The sequence below is a fragment of the Paroedura picta genome, chromosome 3, assembly GCF_049243985.1.
Source record: "Paroedura picta isolate Pp20150507F chromosome 3, Ppicta_v3.0, whole genome shotgun sequence".
NCBI classification, from domain to species: Eukaryota; Metazoa; Chordata; class Lepidosauria; order Squamata; family Gekkonidae; genus Paroedura; species Paroedura picta.
Window position 1 is genome coordinate 130,299,528 of NC_135371.1, and position 22,347 is coordinate 130,321,874.

General features: G+C 43.4%; 1 protein-coding gene across 8 annotated transcripts in view; it reads right to left on the reverse strand.

Annotated features, from left to right (window-relative positions):
• ITGB4 (integrin subunit beta 4) overlaps nt 1-22,347 on the reverse strand; it is a 102,151-nt gene that overhangs the window by 57,075 nt on the left and 22,729 nt on the right. For all 8 annotated transcript variants that reach the window (XM_077327774.1, XM_077327777.1, XM_077327778.1 and 5 more), the window contains exons 2-16: nt 20,350-20,447; nt 18,694-18,785; nt 18,249-18,331; nt 16,219-16,320; nt 15,316-15,520; nt 14,399-14,495; nt 11,200-11,371; nt 8,003-8,263; nt 5,646-5,735; nt 5,214-5,333; nt 4,140-4,307; nt 3,917-3,993; nt 2,917-3,128; nt 1,355-1,458; nt 439-537 (exon numbers count right to left, since the gene is read on the reverse strand). In XM_077327774.1, the coding sequence (XP_077183889.1) occupies nt 439-537; nt 1,355-1,458; nt 2,917-3,128; nt 3,917-3,993; nt 4,140-4,307; nt 5,214-5,333; nt 5,646-5,735; nt 8,003-8,263; nt 11,200-11,371; nt 14,399-14,495; nt 15,316-15,520; nt 16,219-16,320; nt 18,249-18,331; nt 18,694-18,778 (1,875 nt within the window). In that variant the 5' untranslated portion in view covers nt 18,779-18,785; nt 20,350-20,447. The remainder of the gene's footprint in view (nt 1-438; nt 538-1,354; nt 1,459-2,916; nt 3,129-3,916; nt 3,994-4,139; nt 4,308-5,213; nt 5,334-5,645; nt 5,736-8,002; nt 8,264-11,199; nt 11,372-14,398; nt 14,496-15,315; nt 15,521-16,218; nt 16,321-18,248; nt 18,332-18,693; nt 18,786-20,349; nt 20,448-22,347) is intronic.

The window sequence follows — 22,347 nt, forward strand, 5'->3', positions numbered from 1 at the left end:
GATTGATTGATTGATTGATTGATTGATTGATTGATTGATTGACTGACTGATTGATTGATCGACCTGCACGCTCTCCTCAGACCTCTGTTAAAGAGCCAGGACTTTTACCTCCAGGCTTCTGTAGAAGCCATTGACAACTTTACATGTCCAACTTGCTTAACTGACTTCCTATTGAAACTAATACAAACAAATGAAGCTGCCTTATACTAGGTCAGACTGGTATTCTTTGAATGGCAGTGTCCAGGCTCTCAGGAAGACGTTACACATTATCTACTAGGTCTTAACTGGAGATACCAAGGACTGAACCTGGAACCTTCTGCCTGCAAAACAGATGGGTACTAGAATTGAGTTACAGCGCCTTCCTAGGGAAGAAAAGCAAGAATATTGGCCACTAAATACAAGATAAAAAATGGCCATCAGCTTGGCCTTTTAGCTTACCAAGGAGTAGGTGATATCACAGGTGGGTCCAACAAAGAGGGTAGGGTTCTCACAGATGCATCTGCCACATTCACACCTCCCATGTCCATTACAAATTAACTGCAAAAGATAAGGACAACTATTTATGCTTCTTGTAGTTTATGCTGTATCCAAAGATTTTTTAAAATAATGGAGTTTGGACTTCTGGCTTTGTTTCCAGGAAGAACATTAAAAACAAAGAGGAATAATATTTTGTTAGAATAAACATTTGTTTAAAAAAAAACAAAGAAGAGAACCCCAGGTCAGAGAAGGACTCTTTCCTTACACCTATGTTTAACTATGCAAATAGAACATATTCACAATAATAATGTAGTCAGTTCCGTGAGAGACAGAATGAAGCAAAGCAATTTATAATTGGAATAAGATTCCGATAGAATGATTCAAGACAGCAGGCAAGGGCTTGACTAAAATACATTAAGATTCTTTGCACATGTACATAAAGGTAAGGTGAAGCTCTTAGATGTGGATACCAACCAAACCCAACAACAGTGACCACAAATATACTCCAGTGCATTATTATGCCCAATTATTACACACCTCAGCTGGGATAAAGAGCAAAGATGCATGTGCATGTAAAGTGCCATCAAGTCAATTTATGGTGACCTCTCAGGGTTTTCAAGGCAAGTGCTTAAACCCTGGTTTGCCATTGCCTTTCTCTGCAGAGTTTTACTTGGTGGTCTCCCTTCCAAGAACCAATCCTGCTTAGCTTTAAAGATCTGATGACACCAAGGTATACTATAGTATTCCTCATCCCCAAACAATATTATGCAGAGTAATTTTGTACAGACTAAAAGAAAGTGAAACATTTTAAAAATATGCATATCCTCATTCATGGACCCTTGCTGCCTAGACTGCTAAGGACTAGCAAATTACTTACCCCATTGCTGGTGAGGCAGGTCTCGTTGCTTGTGGTACAATCACAGCTTGAGCCTTGCCAACCATTTTCACATACACACTTGCCCATGGAACAGAGACCCCGTTCTGTGCAGAGGAAGAAAACAGGGATTCTTAGTGCTATAATTTATGTGGCTTCCAAACAAGGTTGTGTGTGTTCACGTCCATCAAATCACATCTGACTTATTGCGACCCTATGAATTAATGTCCTCTGGAACATCCTCTCATTAACAACCTTACTCTGGTCTTTAAACAGGGCTGTGGCTTCCTTTATAGGGTCAATCCATTTCATAGTGGGTCTTTTTCTTTTCTTGGTGCCTCCAAATTTTCTAGCATTTTTGGCTTTTCCAGTGAATCTTATCTCCTCATAATGTGATAAGACTCAGCTTGATCATTTAACTTCTAGGGAGAATTCAGGCTTGATTTGCTCTACGTCCCTTCAGTTTGTATGTGGATATTTTTCTTCACTTCCTAGCCATGAGGGAATAGCAGTTACAGTGTTAACCTAGGATTCAGACGACCCTGGTTCTTATCCTCAACCCATTGTTTTCTCTTTGGCTAATATACCGCACAGGGCTGATCTGAGGGTGAAATGAAAGAAGGGAAAACTACACGTCCCACTCTGAATTCCACGAAGGAAGAGCGAGATAAAAATGTAATAAATCAATTACTGTGAGCATAATATTAATGATGGATCGGTGAACAGAAAATAACAAAACTATTACCACTAGCATGGCCCACAGAAGCTGGCATTCCTTGGTTCTATCCTAGGAGTCCCCACCATAGCAGCTGTGGGCACAATGACACCTGAAAACACCCGTCCTGGTGCCTGACAAGCAATTACAGATGATTTACAGACTATAGAGATCAGTTCTCTTGGACAAAATGGCTGCTTTGGATGGGGGACCCTATGGCATTAGACCCCGTTGAGGTTCCTTCTCTCTCCAAATCACAGGAAAATTATTCCACGCTCCCCTACATGTAGTTAGCTGGGTGATCTTGGGCTCTCCACAGCACTGATAAAACTGTTCTGACCAAGCAGGGATATCAGGGCTCTCTCAGCTTCACCTCCCTCACAGGGTGTCTGTTGTGGGGAAAGGAAAGAGAAGGCGACTGTAAGCCGCTTTGAGACTCCTTCAGGTAGAGAAAAGCAACATATAGGAACCAACTCTTCCTCTTCTACTACACCAAATTCACATGAGCCATTTAAAATTATTCTCAGATGTTTCTGTTTATTATGAAGAATTTCCATTCATTTCTTTGAAGCCCTTGCTGAAAATCTGGTAGTCCTTTTCCACAACAAAGTGTGGCTACAGTCCTAAATGCAAAGTGACCGTTTCTGAGGAAACAGTGGTTACTGACAGAAGAACTGTCACCACAGACATTAGAATTATGGTAGCAGATGTGAGGAGACCACCTTTAGGAATGTTCCTTTATCAACATGAGGATGTCCTCCAGAATTTCCAGCTGTGAACACAGCTGAAGAAGTTTATCTTGCAAAAGAACTGTAAACAGTAAGGTTGCCACCAGTAAGGTCTAACTCACCATTGCAAAGGAGCCCAGATGTGCGGGGACACTGGAAGATGTCATATTCACAATACATGCCCTCAAAACGCTTGGTCTGATCCCTGTCGTCACACTGACATTTCCCACATAGGCATATGCCTCGGCCAGAGCAGGGGTCTTTTTCCCCTGGTCTTTTGCAAGCTGCATTGTCAGTAGAGGAAGACGCAGAGCAGTTACATGTATCTCCTAGCCTGGCGTGGAGAAAGGCAGAGAAGAATAAAAGAGGCCTATAAATGACATCTTGAGGAGGTGAAAGTATGATAATTTTGGTCGTAGTAGTGGGGAGGTATATCACAGCAGATTGCAACTTTAGGCTGTGTGCCTGTGGGTGGCGCCTGTCTTCAATTCTGATCTTTATTGTACTTGTACAGCATGGTTCGGAAGGCACTTTATACATAATAAATATAGATGGGTGCCTGCAAACAAATAGGGTGGTTTGTGCTCTCTCATAGCCAGTTCTATGGGACAGACAGGACTTGGTAGCTCTTTGTAATGAAGTGACCATGGGGGTGTAGGGAGTGGGTCTCAGAAACAAGCATAGCTGACAGACTCCTGACTAAAACCTTCCATGGGACTCTTAGCTTTACCATGGTAAGAGCCTTTAAAACCTTGTCGGATGGGGGGGGGGGTCTTACAACATACGTCCCTCCAATGCTAATTTCCACACCTAAGATATTTCATCCGTTAAGCAGGCTAATCCCCCCCACATACACACACACATTTTCCTTTTAAAAAGTAAGCACTCAACTGACTTTTCATTCTGTAGCTACTGGAGGGCAATACGCATGTTCAGTCCTCCCTTAGCCAATTTTGGGTGGTTCTTTTTTTTTTTTTAATTACCAACTATACTTTCACCTAGATGGAGACTTCCTGAAGAGTACAGAAATGCTTGTCATGTCTGTGAGCTAATCCTTTTCTCTGCCCTACTGATAGGGCTAATATAGTACTTCAAGTACATCAAGACAAGTATAATACTTACCAGCCTAAATGGCAAACACACTGTCCACAGACAAAGTCTCCATGGAAATTACATCTAGCTGATGTGAGTTCCTTTTGCTGCAAAGAAGAAGAGAGGAGATGGTACTGATGCTCATGCCATGGGGTTTAGGCTTAACCAGGTAGTCTTTAGAAACATAGTGGCAGCTTCTACATTTTCTTCTGTACACAAATTTAAGAGATCAGACTAGGACCAGAGGAAGTACCTGTTCACAAGGGCAGGCATCACAGATGACTGAGGCTTCAATCTCTAATTTGTTGCTGAAAGAAGAGGGTTTCAAGTGGATAGCACCTTTCCGGTCTTTTTCTGGAAGATCACAGACCTGTACTCCACCTACATGCTCATGAGCTTTTACACGCACATCATATGTGCCCTACATGGAAGAGAGAACATGTGTTCACCTTGTTGGTCTTATAAGTTATGCTTGGTAAGACTGAAAGACGCTGAAGAAGAGGTAGGCAAAGAACAAGATGGATTAATAGAATCAAAGACATAAGTGGGTAAAGTGACGTAAAGTCACAATGAGTCAGAAACAATTTGGCAGAACCTAACAATAACAAAAAATCCTACTACTACTCCACTTAGCTAGGTGGACCTAGGATTTCTCAACAAGGGTTTTGTGAAACCCTGGGGTTTTTCAACCATCCCAGAAGGGTTTTGCTGATTGGGTGAGAGTTAATTAATTTTTAATGTATAAATGGGTGATATGAGCATATATGGTTATATTAATCTGCTCTTTCCCAAAATAGCCAAGGATGGGCCTAGAGCGGGTTGAAAGGGGAGGAGCAGAATATGGTTGGGAAGCATAGCTGTGTACACACCCACTCATAGAAAGGGGATGCTATTTGCCAGGGTGGTTTGGGTAGTTTAAATGTCTTTGGAGCAGGCCAAGTTCAGGAATCTCTGCAATCCAGTATTACAGGAGCTTCTTGGATCATAGAATCATAAAGCTGGACCTCCAGGGTCATCTAGTCCCTTCCTGAACTTGGCTTGATCCAGAGACATTTAAACTACTCAAACCACCCCTGCAATTAGCATCCCCTTTCTATACTTATTATGATAACAGTGTGACCAAAATGTCAGGTTTATTTTTGCCTTGTTTTGGAGCTGCATTCTCTTTGGGAGCATAGAGAGTGTTCCCCATCGATATGGCCCCTCATAAATTTACATACATTAATATAGAAAGAATTTGGGGCACATCTCTTGTGCAAGAGTTTTTTTTTATTCCTGAGCTATAAAGCACTCCAGGAATGCATAGACATGGGTTGTAAGAGCTTACCACTTCTCCTTGGACAATCTGGAATGAGCCAGTTTCTGTCTTTTCATACTTGGAAGATATTTGTGTTTTAAAGGCTTTGGGGGAGTTGTCAGCACGAATATCCATCTTGGAACGGATACGCTAGGAAGAGAGATGGAAGGAAGAAAATTAATAGAATGGAAAGTGATCTAAGTCAATAGCCCCCAGGTAGCAGGCCAGACATTTTACCTTACCTAAGTGTAAAGGAAGAGAATAAATAGTGACAGACCCAGATTTGGACCCTACAGTGAAAATCAATTGTTCTAGTAACTCTGCTAAAATCATTCCACAGCAGTTGTATGAATGCTAAGTATTCTGGGTCAGCCAGAGCAGTCTCTCTGATATTTATCTTATATACCAGAATAGACCATCTGATAATTGTCAGAGTTTAAGCATCCAGAAGCATCTTCTTACCTCAAAAGCCACACGGATCAAATCAACAATATTGGAGGAATCTTTTTGCAGCCTTCCAATTTCAGAGATTGGGAAATACTTGTGCAGTTTCTGTGGGGGGGAAAGGTAGTCAATAAACCAAATATTTGCATTGTATTAGACCACTAAATGGATACCAGAGTGAGAGAACAGCAAAGGACCAATGATAAGAGTCCTATGTACACAGTAACTGAGAATGTATCCTTATCTTGTTATTGTAGATAGTGAGTACAAGAAAAAGTCAATTCTGACTTAGGCCTTTCATACACTGGGGTCTTCCCATGCTTTTGCAGTGCATCTCTATATTCTGCTTTCACCACAAACCTCCATTGGGTTTTATTTTTGTTCTGCATTGATTTTCCTCCTTTCAGTGCTCAGTTTGCTTTTCTGATGCTGTTTCCCTTTTTCTGAGAATGCTTTTGCAGCCGTTTTCCCCTTGCCTAGCTTCCAATCTTGAAGCTTGAAGTTAATTCAAAAACAAAAAGATTTTGTCATATTCCCCCCCCCCCAACTCTTTTGCCTGATGCCATTCCTTCACCACCCACATTAAGGCCCTTCCTTCCCGTCTGCACCTTCCACCATTTCTCCTCCTTTCCTTGGTAATCAAATTCCGCTATTGCTTATCAATTTAATTTTTTAATATATACACAGGATTAGTCTAACAATACTACCCTTTTTCACTGAACTTGGATCACTGGGGGGGAAATAGTGACAGAGAAAGTTTTAATTTGTGTGTGTATGCTGTTTAAAGAATAGACACCATGGTCATCTGGGAATTGCCTCTTTCTTTGAGCAGTCTTGGAAGTTTGTAACTCTCCTCCAACCTTAGGGGCAGAGCAAGTGAATGAGAGAGAAATTTCAGGGACCAGATAAATGGGCAGGATGACCCCCTCCTCTTCCCCTGCAGCTGATTCTACATGAAGAAGATTTGATCCTTCTACCCAGTTTGCCTATCAAAAATGTCCTTCATTCTGGGCTATTACCATGGGAAAGGAAAAAAATTACAGACACCTTTCTTTTCCCCCTTCAAAGTAAGTAATAATGTAGTGGAGATCATTTTGATAGGTGAAACTATGTAGCCTTGGAATGATTTAATTCCCTCTCCCCTCCCTTCATGGTTCTGATTTGGATTGAGACTACGTGTAGCTATTATTTAACTCTTTAAAATTCTGGGAAAATTCAAAGTTGGATAATTGAGAACCAGGTAATCTCTTATAACAAGACAGAGAGTTATGGGAAACGATATATTTCAGAATTTGAAAAAAAATTAAACAAACTATTATATGCCAGTGAAGGGAAAGAGATGTTGGTTCTATAAAGGAGATAAAGCGGATTTCTTTAATATGTAGTGGGTTTGCATATGTGCTACCACCTTTTGGAAAGGTGGCAAAATTATGTTGATTGGGCTACAAATACCAATTTCTTCTAGTCCAGAGGTATTACTATTGAATGATCTACCTAGTGTCCGTAAGGATCAGCAAATGATGGCATTGCATATGATAACAGACTGGTATATGCTAGGTACTGGAAACAAAACAATCCCCCTAAGATACAAGAGTGGTTGTTGAAAATAAAAGAGATTTATATTCTAGTGAAATTAACCACTTATCGAAATAATAAATGTGTCTGCAGGGTTGATGTTCTGTGGTCAAGTGCAATCAAAAGAATGGATTAGGTCATTGATTAATTTGTGATGGTAGAATGTGGGGAGAGATAATTTCAAAATGTATTTTATATATTACGTTGAATTTTACTATTGTACATCCTTTTCCTCTTTTTCTTGAGTCTATTGTAATCAATACATTAAAAATTATTTATAGCCTAGAGAAATTAAACAAAAATGAGAACACTAAATGCTGGTACTGTAGCAAAGAAAAAGCCAATTTTTTCCATATGTAGTGGCAAGGCATTCAGGCCATTACCTTTTGGGACAAGGTTGTACAAATAATGTCAACAGAGTATGTAGTGTTTTCAGTTATCTGATATTTTTAATGTACTTTTGAAATTTATATCTGGTTATATATTAATTTTAAAAGATTTTTAAAATACTGGGAAAATTCAGTCATGGATCTCTCAGCATCTTGTCTGTTTAGTGAGGACTCCAAGGTAGCTCAAGATACCAAATTAGGCCACATGCTAAAGGAGAAGATGAAAACTCCTAGTGCCAGCATTCAGAGGTAGTGACTAAGAAGATTCCAAGAATACAATTAACATTTTTCTGCTGAATCCTTCTTATAAGTTCATCCACTCAACAGTAGGATACCGTCTCCCCCCAGTTTGTGCCATGTTGGCTGCCATAATGAAAGATAAACCCTTCCATGACTGGTGACACTATTCACCTCATAGTAGTCGTAGGAATGATTGGTGATAGCAAATATGGGGATGATGTTTTGCTTTCCCAGCAGTCGCACAAGAGTAGGCACAGAGGGATAATCCTGCTTGGTGTCAAAGGTGTAAGTGCCATCTGAGTCCAGGTGGCATTGCTCATCATTCCTCCTCAGAATTCCAGCAAGAACATTGGCCCCATCAGCTTCATAATGGAAAGCAGACTCCGTAGAGAACACCAGAAAATGAGTGCTGTCTTGCCGCCAGCCGATATCCTATTGACATACAGAAACACAAGGATTTAGAAAGAATTTCATTGATTCAGTCTAAAAGCAGCTCAAGAGCACTTCGTGACCCATTATGTGGGGAGAGGGGGGAATGGGAGCCCCATCGCACAACGGTGGGGAGTGGCATGCCGCTCTCCCACCAAGGTGGGGTTGAGGGGACTCCCTGGCTGAAGGGGCATGCGGTGTCCCGGCAGGGACACAGTAGGTCAGAGGAAGGGCCAGGCCAAAAGGCCCGGCTCTGCCAATTGTGTGCACGGCGCTGTCCCGACCTCGCACCTGTGGCATCCCATGGAACATGGAAAATGCCCTGGGATTCCATGTTCCCTTGCCATGAGTCTTCCGGGGCGCTGTGCCGGGCCAAGGCTGGGATGGCGGGAGTGTCATGCATAATCGGGGCTGCCTTGCTGCTACCATCCCGAGGTTCTTGCCCCGTGCATAATCAGTCCATGTGACTTTTTGAAGAGGATGCTACAGCTACCCACTCCATGATACATACAGTAGTCTCTGCATTTACCAGGCCACCAACAGGGCCAGTAAAGCCAGTAGCCCTTAAATATCATTTCCAAGTACTGCCTTGCCTTAGGATGGCTGAGGAGAATGTGAACTTCATTTATTGTTCCTGTGCTCTCATTAACAGTGCTGGAACACTCCTCACTTATCTTGTCTCCTTAGCTCTTATCTCCTAGCTGTTGACAAGTTGCAGCTCTCTGAACTGACTATGTACTCTGCTTCAGTTCTTGGGTACCTGCAATCATTCGTTTTAGCTCTCTGTTTTCTTCAGCAGCTAATCAGCATACAGGCTAGCTCTATCTATGGTCCAATAACCTCGAATCTGATTCCAAAGCTCATCCATGTTCCTAACAAACCACCATATATTATTTATTAAAAGAAAGCCCTGGCCTAAATTGCCTCACTGACCTCAGAGTTTGATGAGTAGCTAAGAAGGGATACATACCTACCTACCTCAGACCTCTAGCCATGAGGATGCACAAAGGGGCATGGCCCCATCAATCATTTGTTGTGTCCCTCCAAACGGCATTATGGGTTGTGAAATCTGTCACGAGTCTCTACCAATGAGAGAGAGAGAGCACTGTCTCCTCCCAAATACCTCCCAGGCTTTGCCAATGAGGGACAGAGTCTCTTGCCTTCTTTGCCTTTGCACTTGCTTCCTGATTCCCCTGTGCTTCCTCAGAAGCATGTGACACAGTCCTTTTCCTGCCTTAGCTTGCTAGCGCCTGCCAGTCATGGATTCCTCTGCTCTGCAACACTGTGTAGCACATTAAGGTAGAAGCTTTGTGGGGGGGCCTATTTTAGCCCCTATGTTCAAAGGTGGTTGGAATCAGATGTGGGTGACAGCAGTAGCCACAGTGTTCTCCCTTTCACAAGCCAACTCGAGACCATGCAGCCGTTTTGGCCCTTGGAAACACCTGAGGTGGGTGGGAAAGAGTTCTGCACCACAAGTCCACAAGGGATCAGGGTATCACAGCATTTTACAATCTCTTGTAATGTATTGGTTCTGGCAACAATTTATCCTTCTCTTTTAACTGGGCTCAGCTTCTGTTCCCACCTGCATGAAGCAAAAAAGCTGAGAAGGAAATGTGTTTGAGCCCATACCCACTCTGGTTGCCAACTCCATGTTGGGAAATTCCTGAAGATTTGTGAGATGGAATCTGAGGAAGGTGGGGGAGGGACATTAAAAAGGTGTAACATCATAGAGTCTATCTTCTGCAGTAACTATTTTCTCCAGGGAAAGTGATCTCTCTAGGCTGGTGATCATTTGAAATTCTGAGAGATCTTCAGAAAGTATCTAAAGGTTGGCCACCCTATTGCAGCCTGAGTGCCTAGAGATATCCTTAACTTGAAGCAAGTTATGTGGAGCCAAACCAGAACAGCGTTTGGGACTTGGGGGTATGTGTAAGTTCAATGGAAGATGATGGTGTTGTGAATCAAATAGGCCATTTAAAAAATCTTCTTCTGTGATGTCTGTTAGCAAAACCTCTTTTTGTGCTCAGAGGAATTAACAGACACTTCTATAGTGATATATTAGTATGTGTGTGTGTGGGGGGGGGATGGGGGATCTTGATATGGGGATGGGGGATCTTGATACATCTGTGTTCATCACCTGAAAATACAGGAATGGATTCTCCCTTAACCTTCTTTGTAGAATGTTCCCTTGTAGAGACCTTGCACTACATCATAGCTTATTCATAAAAAATCAACCAACAAGGATTCTTGTCCCTTATGTAGAACACCTACATAAGGGGCATGTCCTTGTCCCCTGCCCACTCTCTCCTCCCCTCTACCCCCACTCCCTTGCCCTACCTGTGTGTGTGGCTCCTGGGTGTGGCGGCTGGCACAGCCTTAGCAGCCGGGGCCCACACTGAGGCGTGCTTGCTGCCATGGCTCCTGCCAGTCTCCCAAGGCCTCTCTCGCTCTCCAGAGCTCTCCGGAGCATGGGAGTAGCCTCAGAAGCTTAGCGGAGGCGGCACCAGCCCAATGAGCCACAGTGATGAGATGCACTTGCTGCTGTCGGCCCCGCAAGTCTTCCAAGGCTGCTCCTGCTCTTTGGATGGTGAGAGTGGTCTTGAAAGCTGGCAGCACCAGAGCAACAAACACACCTCAGTACTGGGCCTCACTGCTTTGGCATCACCACCACTGCTGCAGGCCATCTACTGGCATGCTCCCTGAGGCAGGATAACGGACATCACGTCTGTCTACATTTCCGTTTGAAGGAGCACGCCAGTAGATGTTCCACATTAATTGGGGGGGGGGGAGGAATGATGTACTCACGACTACTGTACACATTTGATCTCCATGCCCAATATTTTTCCTGGCTAGGGGCCTGGTAATGCTCACTAGGATCTGTACCCTCTGTAGCTTCTTTTTCCCCCCAATTTTATTTATTTGTATTTATTTGTGCTCACCTTGCAAACAACTGCTTGTAGTATGGCATCAAAACCACCTTCTGGAGAATCCAAGTTGCCAGATATTCGTTCCCCCCTTAACACCGTATTGAATGTACTAATCTCTTTAGTAAGACGGATGACATTCTTAAAGGAAAAGGGAGGGTCAGCATTGTTCCAGGGCTCACGCAGCCTGAAGGCATAAGGAGAACAGGACAGTTGTTCAACAATATTAAACTGATATCAAAAGCATTGCCTCTGTATCTAGTCTTTAAATAGGACAGGGTCCTATTAAATAAAAGAGTAAGGCCACCTGGGGAGGAGTTAGGGCGGGCCCTGTCCAGGATAAAAACTCAGAGGGCGAAGCGGCTCCTGATTGGGCCCTCCAAGTGTCCATCCAGGGCCAAGCAGCCAATGGGGAGGCGCGCAAAGTACTTTCCTATTGGCTCCTCACCAGGACAGACCAAAATTCCATTCACCCGTCCCAGTCTGGCTGCCAGTCTGATCCTGACCACCGCAGGGAGAGGAGGTCAGCAGGGCTGCCAAGGGGGATGAGAACAGAGGCTGCATCAGCCCTTTTCGCCCCAAGGCTGTCTTAACTGTCATGTCCAACTATAAATTGCCTCAGAACCCTGACAGAGCTGGCAGGAGGCTGCAGAGTGCACTCCCTTCCCCCCCCCCCTTCAGGCCTGCTGCAAAGGAACCTCTGACAGGCCCTGACTGAGGGAACGAGGACTTTCCAAGAGCAACGCAGGAGAGACTGAGGGCCTTCCTTTTGTGGCGGGGGGGGGGACTTTCCCCTTCTGCCAAACAGTTGCCTGACAGGGAGGCCACAGAAAAGCCCCTTCTCACTTAAAATACTGCTCTGGCGGGGGTTAGACACAGCCAAGCCATGTGTCTTTCTTCTTTGCAACTCTCTGCAGATTTGAGGCCACTGCACAGCGTTATTCTGCAGAGGAAGCTGGCTCTTTTGTCTCCTGTTTCATCTGCACAACAACTCTGTGCAGTAGGCCTCAAGTCTTTCAATTCAACAACAACCTGTGTGGGAAGCCTTAAATGTTTCTTCTCTACCACAACCCTGTCCAAAGTAGCCCTTTCTGCCTGGGGAGCTGATCTTTATACTCTGCAGGTGAGCTGTAATTCCAGGAGCTCTCCAGGCCACACCTGTAGGTTGGCTACCCCTGGGTTGGAAATATTCCTGGAGGTTTGGAGGTGGGACTTCAAAATCGTACAATGCCTCAGAGTCCAGCCTTCAAATGAGCCATTTTTGCCTGAAGTTGGTAGGGAGTGGTGCACATAACATTTTACCAACAGTGAAAATATGGGAGACAGAAGGAACAGGGTGGACACCTGTGTACTGTGACTACCCTATGTGTATTAGGGCAGAGGGGCATTTCGGTGAATGTGGCCTAATTCACACAAGAAGGGAAATGACGCAGAACTGGGGGGAATTGGTTGCCATGTAATCTTCCCCTAAGAAGAGTCTCCAGTCTGATTTTCCCTTCACATATCTGAGGACATGGCTCTGGAAAGCTCATCTGTAACCACTATGCCACAATTCCCAAAGGTCAGCCCTCTCCCACAATCAACGAACATTCCACACCACAGGTTCTTGACACCCATATCTGCACACCCATGGCCTCATTTGCCACCATGCCACCACAACCTCCCACACAACACACATGACAACCCCATGCCCTTACATACTGGACTACTCCTCCCCTTCCTCTTCCCACTGCCAAGCTCTAGCACCCATTGTATTCTTGGAGACAACGGGCTTTGCCCCTAGTATGTAATAATTCTGGTAATGACTGTAGAAGTGCAGCCGGTGCCATCCTAAGCAGAATTATACCCTTTGAAGTTCACTGAAAGTGGGCTTAGAAGGATGTATGTATCCTATTTCATCAGACCTGTGAGGCAGATAATTCAAAAGCTGGACATGAGGATCTGCAAGGGGAGGACCTGTTTTGCAAGGTGAGATTTTTAAAAAGAATGGAAGTACAGATATCATATATGAGCAAATTTTCTAAACTGAGATGCAGTCACAGTTTCACTTGTGAAATATTGGTTTGGGTAGGAACCCTAACACAGGAATTAGCAGAACAAAGTTTGAATCCAGGGGCACCTTTAAAATCAACAAAGTTTTATTCAAGGTGTAAACTTTTGTGTGCATGCACACTTCTTCAGACACAATGGAATGGGAATTACAAGTTTGCATTTTTATAGGCAGAGGATGAGCAATAAATTGGTACACAGCATAATAAAGATGTTTGACAGATTAAAGGATGATACAGAAATAAGAAGCTATAAAGTTCACTTGTTTGGGTTCAACTCTGGAGGGAAACATAGTGAAGGAATAAATATGTCAAGATTGGAGGCTAATGGACAGAAGCATCCCCAGTCGTAGAATGCTGAGAGTGATGAATGGAGGCCCTGTCACTATCTGACCCTAAGCATGGGGACGTCACCAAAGGATCCTCTTCCTTGAAGTGGGCTGACCAGCTGTGCAGAATTATGTTCCCCAGAGTTGAACGCAATCAAATGAGGACCTTTAGCCTGGTATTCCTGTATCATCCTTGAATATGTTAAACATCTTCATTATGCTGTATACAAATTCATTGCTCATCCTCTGCTTATATCTGTGAACTGGTAAGCCCCCATTTCATTGTGTCTGGGGAAATGTGCATGCACATGAAAGCTTACACCTTGAATAAAATTCTGTTGGTCTTAAAGGTGTTCCTGGACTCAAACATCCTGCTGCTTCAGACCAACATGGCTACCCATTTGAATCTATAGGCCAGTTTTTCTCAACTTTTTTACATTCTTCAGCTCTGGGAAACCCCATCGCGATCATGCAGAATATGGTTGGGAAGCATAGCTGTGTACATGTCCACCTGGGGCCCCTCCCCTCCTAGGCCCATCACTGGCCATTGGGGGAGGGGGCAGGTTGACATAACCATATATGGCCATATCACCTGATAAATGCTTAACATTTTAAAAGCATATTAAAATTAATTTAAGTCCCATTCGTTTGGGAAACCCTCGCAGGCTCATCAAGAAACCCTGGTTGAGAAAGCCTGCTATAGGCATTAGTAGTAGGTCAAATAAACCATTCCTTTTAATTCAGTACAAGACACATTTTTTACATAACAAGAATAAAAAAAGAAATCAGTGGATCAAAGTTCAGTCACTTCCAGAAGTCTCCTCCATCATCACTTACTTCACAGGCCTCATGTCTGTTTGTGGAGCTGAAACTTTATCTACAAACTTGCCAAAGCCAATGGTGTAGTCGTCAGTCATAGTCCTCAAGATTTTTGCTGAGACGAAGGAAAAGAGGAAGTCAGTCAAGATGTCCTGGCAGAGCTGGTTGAAGTTCTAACACTCCTCTGCCCTGAATGTCATGGTCACTCGTTCCCAGAAGAAAACTAGGCTTATAGCAGCTCTTCTATTTTGGAATTCACTGCTGTATAGTAGTAAATTAATAGTGAATGACATGGATTTTAAAAAAGAAGAAGTATACCAGTAGCCAAATACACAGCTTTGGTGCTGCTCTTGGGCATCTTCAATATGGCGATTAGGATTACTTTTTGTACTGGCCGTTGGAATAAGGCAACTCCGCATACTTGGAAATTGGGGGGGGGGGTGTACTACATTGCTAGATGCTTATATGTCATCTTATGAAAGAACAGGATGCCTCTGTGTTAACCTGGGAGCTTCTATTTGACTCTTCCTTTTCTTCCTGTGCCTTTTGTCCTCTCTCTCCTCGTGACCCTGCAAGGAGCAGGGTACTCCTACTGGTCTCTCTGGTAGAAGCCATGCTATTTGCACACACATTATGCTGGAATAACTGGCTACTCATAATAGTTTTCTTTAGGGTTTTTTCCCTCCTTTCATTGCAACACAGATATGAATTGAATTTACCTCAAAAAAATTAAGTTTTACCTTTTTGTAGTATATTTACTGCACACAATAGCATGCTTCTACAATTCTGCAATTCTGCTGTATTAACTTATGCATATCTCCAGTACTGGTACCCTCTTTCTTCTTTGCCATCTGCTTTGGGAGATGGCAATCTAGTAACAAAATTCTATATTTCCTCTATAGTAGCTTTCAAGATGGTACAGTATTAGTTCTTACCGAGCTCCTCGCCCATTTGTTTAAGGTTGTCCAAATCATCCGACATAGAATAGGAGAAGTCCATGAGAATGTAGAGGTCCACAGGAGATTGAAGTGGCTCAAACACTTCCATCTGAAAATTAACTTCCTCACCAGCTTTCAGCTTCATGGACATCTGTTGTGGGGATACCTGTGTTCTCTTCAGAGAGGTATCAATTCCAAATGCCTGCCAGGATAAAACAGTATTCTGCAGTCAGACGTTTTACAATTGAATGTCATATTGGTTTTAATGCAAGACACATGCAAGAGACCATTAATTCCCAACAGTGGCAGAGCATCTGCTTGGCATGCAGAAAGTTCTGTTGGCAGATTTTGAATATGCAGAGAGGTTGAAGCACCAGGATGCTTAAAAGAATAAAATAGTTCTATTGTGAAGAGAAACAACTGTATAGAAAGAGAGAAGAGAGACCTAATTAACTGTTCTGTTGTTCAGTCAGTCAGTCTGCCTCTTGTGGAGGCAAGAAGGGAGGAAGTGTACTCAAAGGTGCAGGAAGTCTCCAAATGAGCCAATCAGGACACTGGAGGAGAATATTTGAAAAACACCAGAAAGCTATGTTAAATATACATCTCCTCCAATGTTCTCTGCAGGACATTCTACATATGTTCCTGACAACCAGCTTCCGTATAAGACAGCCTCATGTGTATTCAGTTATACATGGAAGGTTCCCCGTCTATTTGCATGAAGGCTCACAGGAAACACACAAGAAGTCTTTATGAACAGTTCTAAATCCTAACCCTGGGAATGGCCCATTGACTTCAGACACTAGGCAAATTACCCAAATATAGCCTAACTTGATATTTACCAGCCAGATATTTGCTTGCTAATTATTGTGAACTATGTATTTGGACTTTCTTCCCACTCACCTTTAGTGATAGTACTTCTCTTTCCATGAACACAATGTTCTGCTTATTGCAGCCAAGTATCATTAGATTTTCTTTGAAATTGCAGCGAGTCTCTTTGAAGTTCTGTGAAAACAGAAGTGAATTAAAAAAAACATGGCATGTTTAAAATATATATTCTGAAATATGTCTTGCAACATTTGCCAGGGATGAATGCTCTCTTGTCCCGGAATTAGGCTAGGGGCCATCAGGTCTTCTGCCTCTTCTGCAAATGGAGCTCTGTGGCAGGATCTTCTCTGTTCCAGTCCCCTGCTTATAGGATCTCTTGCCCCTCATTTGTTTGCTGGGAGCATTCTATTTTGGTTTTAGGCGCCAGGTGAAATTTGTGGTTGTTAATCATTATTTTCTCTCTATTTGCCTATCATTTTATCTGCTCTAAATTACTGTTTTTAATGATATTGTTATTGGATCCTACCAGTTTTCAACTGATGCAAGAAGGAACATTGATCTTATCTAGTTTCCTCATATCATTTTGACCATGTGGATCTTTCAGTCCCTGGTATAAACTCTGGGTGTGTACAAAGCTGCTAAGGGAAGGGGAAGGTGGGGGATAATTTGCTTCCACTAGGAAAGAGCTGCTAGGAGCCAACCTGTGTTTTTGGATTTTATGTATTACTAGGTTCAAAGCCCGTTCATAAGAACGAGCTTTGAAAGGGTCCCCTCCGCCGCCGTGGCTATTTCCCCCATGTGCGTTAATTGTGCCTGAAGCAATCCCCGGCCCCCTTCCCCCCGGCCTGTGGCTTCCCCGCAGCCCGCCAAGCACAGCCTGAAGAGGCACCGGGTGTGCCTGTTGGGCCTTGGAGAAGCCATCCCCAGCCCCCTCCCCCATGGCTTCCCTGTGGTCCGCCAAGCACACCTGGCACATCGGCGGGCCGTGGGGAAGCCATTCCCAGCCCACTCTCTCCCAGCGACCCCGTGGCCCTGGTCCACATGGTGTCTTGGTGGCAGGGCCATCGCAATCTGGAAGCACCCAGCTTTGCTGGGTGCATCTGGATTGGGCCGTGCGCTTGGCTCTTGAAGGTGGGTGCTTCAGGGGCTGGCCCAATCCGGACACCACCCGGACACCACTGGGTTTCTGTCTGGGCCCAGACAGGGCCACCTACATGGCCCTTTTAACTTTATTTTAAGGGCCAATGGTTAAGATGCTTGGAAAATTTTGTATTGAGAGGTAGTTTAGAAACATGTGAAACAACCAAACAAAATAATACATTGTGCTGCTATTCATCAAAGGTAGATATTCAATCCACTGGTGCCATTTTGTGCATTATTTTAGAACAGAAAGGTTGGATATAAATCCCATGTACAAACAAACATAAATAAGCAGACAAAAAAAGATCTTAGTAAGTAGCATGTGGCAAGGTTTTAAACTGATTTTATATTGGAATAAACTGGAAACTTGATTAACCATTTTAGCTGGCCATGGCTGTGGCACAGCTTCATGTTCATTCCTCCACGGGGGATACAAAGTATGGGCAGGAGCTGGAAAAGGACCCCAGCTCACTATCCTCTGAATGTATTCGTTGTGTTATTATCAGGTTCTCACTTCACTATTTTCTGCTTTTGTAATTGGATTATATCCATTGCTTGACCTATCATGTCTTGCTTTCTTGCTCTGTTTCTAATTTCTGTAATCCAATCCTATTGTATGGTTTATTAGCACGCTTGTGCCCTTTGAGTACAGTGTGTTATACCATGCAATTTGTCTCTCACTCAGAAAAGTGGACTATAAGATGAGTCAATAAAAACAAGAGGGATGAATCAAAAGATGAATCAAAAGTTTCTCTACTCCTCTCCTGATGAAGAAATGCAAGCTGAGACAGACTTAGTGGAGCGGGATGGGCCATGACAAGGTCAGCAGCACAAAGCAAATCCTCTGTGTAATCAATATCAATATGGCAACCAGGGCATGGAAAACAAAGCTTCTGCCCAAAGCTCAGGTAAGTTTGGTGCTGAGATGTATGAAAGCCCACACTCTGTGAAAGAGAAGTTCCTACCTCATCAGTGCAAAAAGAGCAGTCCTTATTCACTCGCATACATTCAGTGCAGCTTTTTGCCCTGGACTTGACACAGATGTTATCTAGAAGACAAAAGCAACATGTCAGAAATATGGGAAACCAGGCTGATCTAGAAAGGGACATGAAAGGGAGTGTAGAGGGTCTGTTCTCACTCCCATTGCACTTAACATACAAAATGATTTTGAACTTGGTTGCAATGCATGCCGGAGAATTCTACCATCTGATCCAGTACTTCAATGGCAAGTGAGCTGTTACTTTCACAGGCAAATGTTTCCCTTCCTGCCACAAGAAATTACTAAATCATCACCTTTCCCATGGTGGAGCATAAAGTGGTCTACAGAATTGTACAACTAGTTTCAATACCAATGCTTTCAAAACAACAATGCATTTTAATATCCTTTGGAAGTAAAAGGTGCTAACTTACTTCTGTTTCCTTGACTCAAGCACGTGTTATAAAGCAGTGCCAACAGAAGTAGCCAAGGCCATGACTTCTGAAGTAGCGTGACCATTCTGCTCCTGAAATACAAACACCAACAGAGTCACAAACAAGCACAAATAAGCAAACAAGTAGTCATTGGCACACTCTGAGCTGTAAGGGCTCCAGCAGATTGTATATAATAAGGCAGTGATAATCACTGGGTGGCTTAGGTGCCACATGTGGCACTGCTGAGCACTTAATGTATCATCTGATTCAGGAAAGTGGGCAAAGCCCATGCTCACTGGGGCTTGTGGTTAGCAGGTGGTTTACACCTTGAAACAGGCACTGCAAGAGGAATGGGTAAGCTGTGAGCTTCCTGAGGTGCAGGCCTTATGCCAAAGATGCAAGTAAATATGGCTCTTTGGGCTGATGGCTGCCCCTGAGCTATGGAATGAATGTGGCTGTCCATAAGCGGTGAAGTGACTATCACTGTATATAAGGGAAACTTTGCTTTCAACCCACAGAAGCTTTTGATGGAACGTGTTTTGTTCAGGTGCCACAGGATTCTGGCTTTATTCTGCCAACATGCACTAACACAGTTACCCTTCTGGAACTGCTGTCATGATTATCAAGCAACCCCCCCCCCCCCGAAAAGATCAACTATTACATATTTAATCTATGGAATCTTTCCTGCCATTCAATTCCAGAAGACTTGATAGCCTCACCAATCCCCAGGTTTAATTTACGAAACTGGATTTTTAAGATGAACATTCCTATGATACCCAATTAATATTACAATCTGTTCTCCCCTTTATCTAAATTATATAAGACCAATCATTAAAGAGTTCCATATTTAGTTAACATCACTTCTAAAAAATCTCAGACTAGCCTTTACTGCTTTGTGATTCCAGACCATGCCGTTGGCCTTTATTACAGGAAGGTTTGCTCAGATTCCAAAGAATTACGCCTCTTTTTATGTGGTATCGCAGTTCCAGAGAGCATAACAACATTATGGATTATTTTGCCCTATTTTTAAAGAACCTAGAACTTAATTTATAAACAAGATTATAGCAACCTTTCCCTCTTCTTCGTCAGATCTTGAAAAAAATCTCATTTCTATTATCTGATGGTCATCCCTCCATAACTAATAGAGTGGCACTCTTTGCTCTGGCTGCGAGGAAGCTACGAGCCAAGCAGGCAAAAGTTTTGGAAACAAATATGCAGCAGGTATATCGGCTTCATTAAACCATGGGTTTCTTGTTGGTCTCACACTGTTTTATAACAAGAACAAGAATGTCTTTGGTATCATTGTTTTAATCTGAATTTTGTATTTTATATTGTGTATATTTTGTACTTATTTTATGCTGCTATATATTTTATATTGTTGCAGCCTATATGGCCATACACAATAAATTCAACTACTACTACTAATGTATGGAGTCCATTGTACAAAGATGTCCACTAAGTGGGATATTTTTGTTTCTTAAAAAATCATGACATGTATTATTAGAGAGGTTTATGTCTATCTGTAACAAGTAAATAGAATTCCTATGTTCAGAAGTATATAATGTGGAAAGGGGAGCATTGCCTTCATGCCCTGTTTGTGACCTTCAGAAACATCTAGCTAGCTGCCCTTTCAAACAGAGTGCTGGATCACTGTACCTTTGGATCTATCCACCAAGGTTCTTCTTATGACCTTTATGACACTTTCATCTATGATAGTTGCAGACGTTCAAGGAATCAAGCAAGGATGAAGTGAGCTGCAAGAAAGGGAAGGATTCTCTAGTAAAATTTGATGTTTCTTCTTCTGAAATACTTTTCATGAAAAAACATTGGTACGCAGAAAGGTGCAGAGTGTACTATTCCATGAAGACACAAGTGACCTGGGAAAACCTGAGTTATGGAATTTCTCAACAATCCTGAGTCAACAATTATCTACCTATAGATGTCTACAGGATTACCTGAACTCTGCCCTAAAAGATATTAAATGTTGTGACCAAACCTCCTGACTTCTGTGACCAAATTATGCATGTATTTTCTTATCTTCCTTTATTTCTTTTGTTTCTGCTAAGGGCTAAAAGCTGTATAGTATACTGAAGCCACACTCCTGATGACTAAAAGTCTTTCTCAGGTCCTCGTAAGGTTTAGATTCTCCTAGGCATTGCCTTTATCCTCCCAAACCTATTTTAGACATGCATTCGTTTTACGTTGGAAAAGAATGTTGATCTCATGCTCAGTAAAATAAACTGGGGCCTTGCAGCAGTACATTTCCAGAGTCAGACCTCCATATTATTATTGTGTGATAGAAGTGACTGAACCAGGTTTTATCTTAGACAGCTTCATGGAGAATATATCCATCAGTGGGCACTAATCATAGTGCCTAAGGGTAACTTCCATATTCAGAGGCAGCAACATCAGAGTAACCCATTGACCGCTTTGTTGGCCCTCCATAGTACTTGGTTGGTTTGGTTGTTATGTGAAACAAAATGCTGGGTTATGTAGACCACTGGTCTGATCCAACATGGCATTTTTTAGTAGCAGCAAAGCCCGTTTTTAAAATGGGCCATCGAAGGAAGGGAGGATAGAAGGGCCCCTGCAGAGCAGGGCAGCCAAGCTTGCCAGCTGGGCTGCTGCATTCTGCAGGAGCCCTGCCACTCTTCCCCCTCTACCCTTGTACCCTTGGTCCTGCAGCACAGGAATGGTCTGGTGGTATGCTAGGCCAGACAGCCCTACCAGGTCTCCCCATGGTCAGGAGGCTTGGGTGTGTGGCGCAGCTACCGCAAAGAATGACCACAAAGCCTTCCCCACCCTCCCGGTGGTCAAGAGAAATGGGGGCACAGGGTGCAGCATGACTGGATGGCCATCCCCAGCTCCTAGAAACTGCATGGAGAAGGGGGAGGAGGAGCAGGGGAGTGGAGAAGGGCCTCTGATTGACCCTCAGTTGGGGACTGCCATCACCCTATTGGGGGGATGTCCCCCAGAGAAGGACAATCAGAGGCCCAGCATGTCATCGGAAGGATGGTAAGGTTTTATGTGGTATGATACGTAGAATGGTGATCATGATTTCTGCAGTAGCAACAGTACATGAGGATAAGGGATGGAATTAACTCAAAACACTCACACGAAGGCCTATCTGTAAGACAGAACCATAGGTGCCTTCCTCACAGTATCACGAATACGGCAGAGTATGTTTGGGGGTGGGGTTGCATATGTTTCTGCCTCCGGAACAAAACCTTTCACATAGATAATTAGTGTGTCAGGAACCAGTCTAGACTGAACTTGTCTCCTTGCCATGTTATTTTTCTATATGCAGTGAGTTTTGTTCTTGAGGGAACACATCGAAAATTCTAGCAGCAATGACATGAATTAGTACAGTTCAAACAAAGAATCACCATTCAATAGGCCCCAAATTCTGAATCATGTTCTAAGTTTGGTGGAGTGGTTAGGAGTGTGGACTTCTAATCTGGCATGCCGGGTTCGATTCTGCACTCCCCCATATACAGCCAGCTGGGTGACCTTGGGCTCGCCACAGCTCTGATAAAGCTGTTCTGACTGAGCAGTGACATCAGCGCTCTCTCAGCCTCACCCGCCTCACAGGGTGTCTGTTGTGGGGAGAGGAATGGGAAGGAAACTGTAAGCTGCTTTGAGACTCCTTCGGGT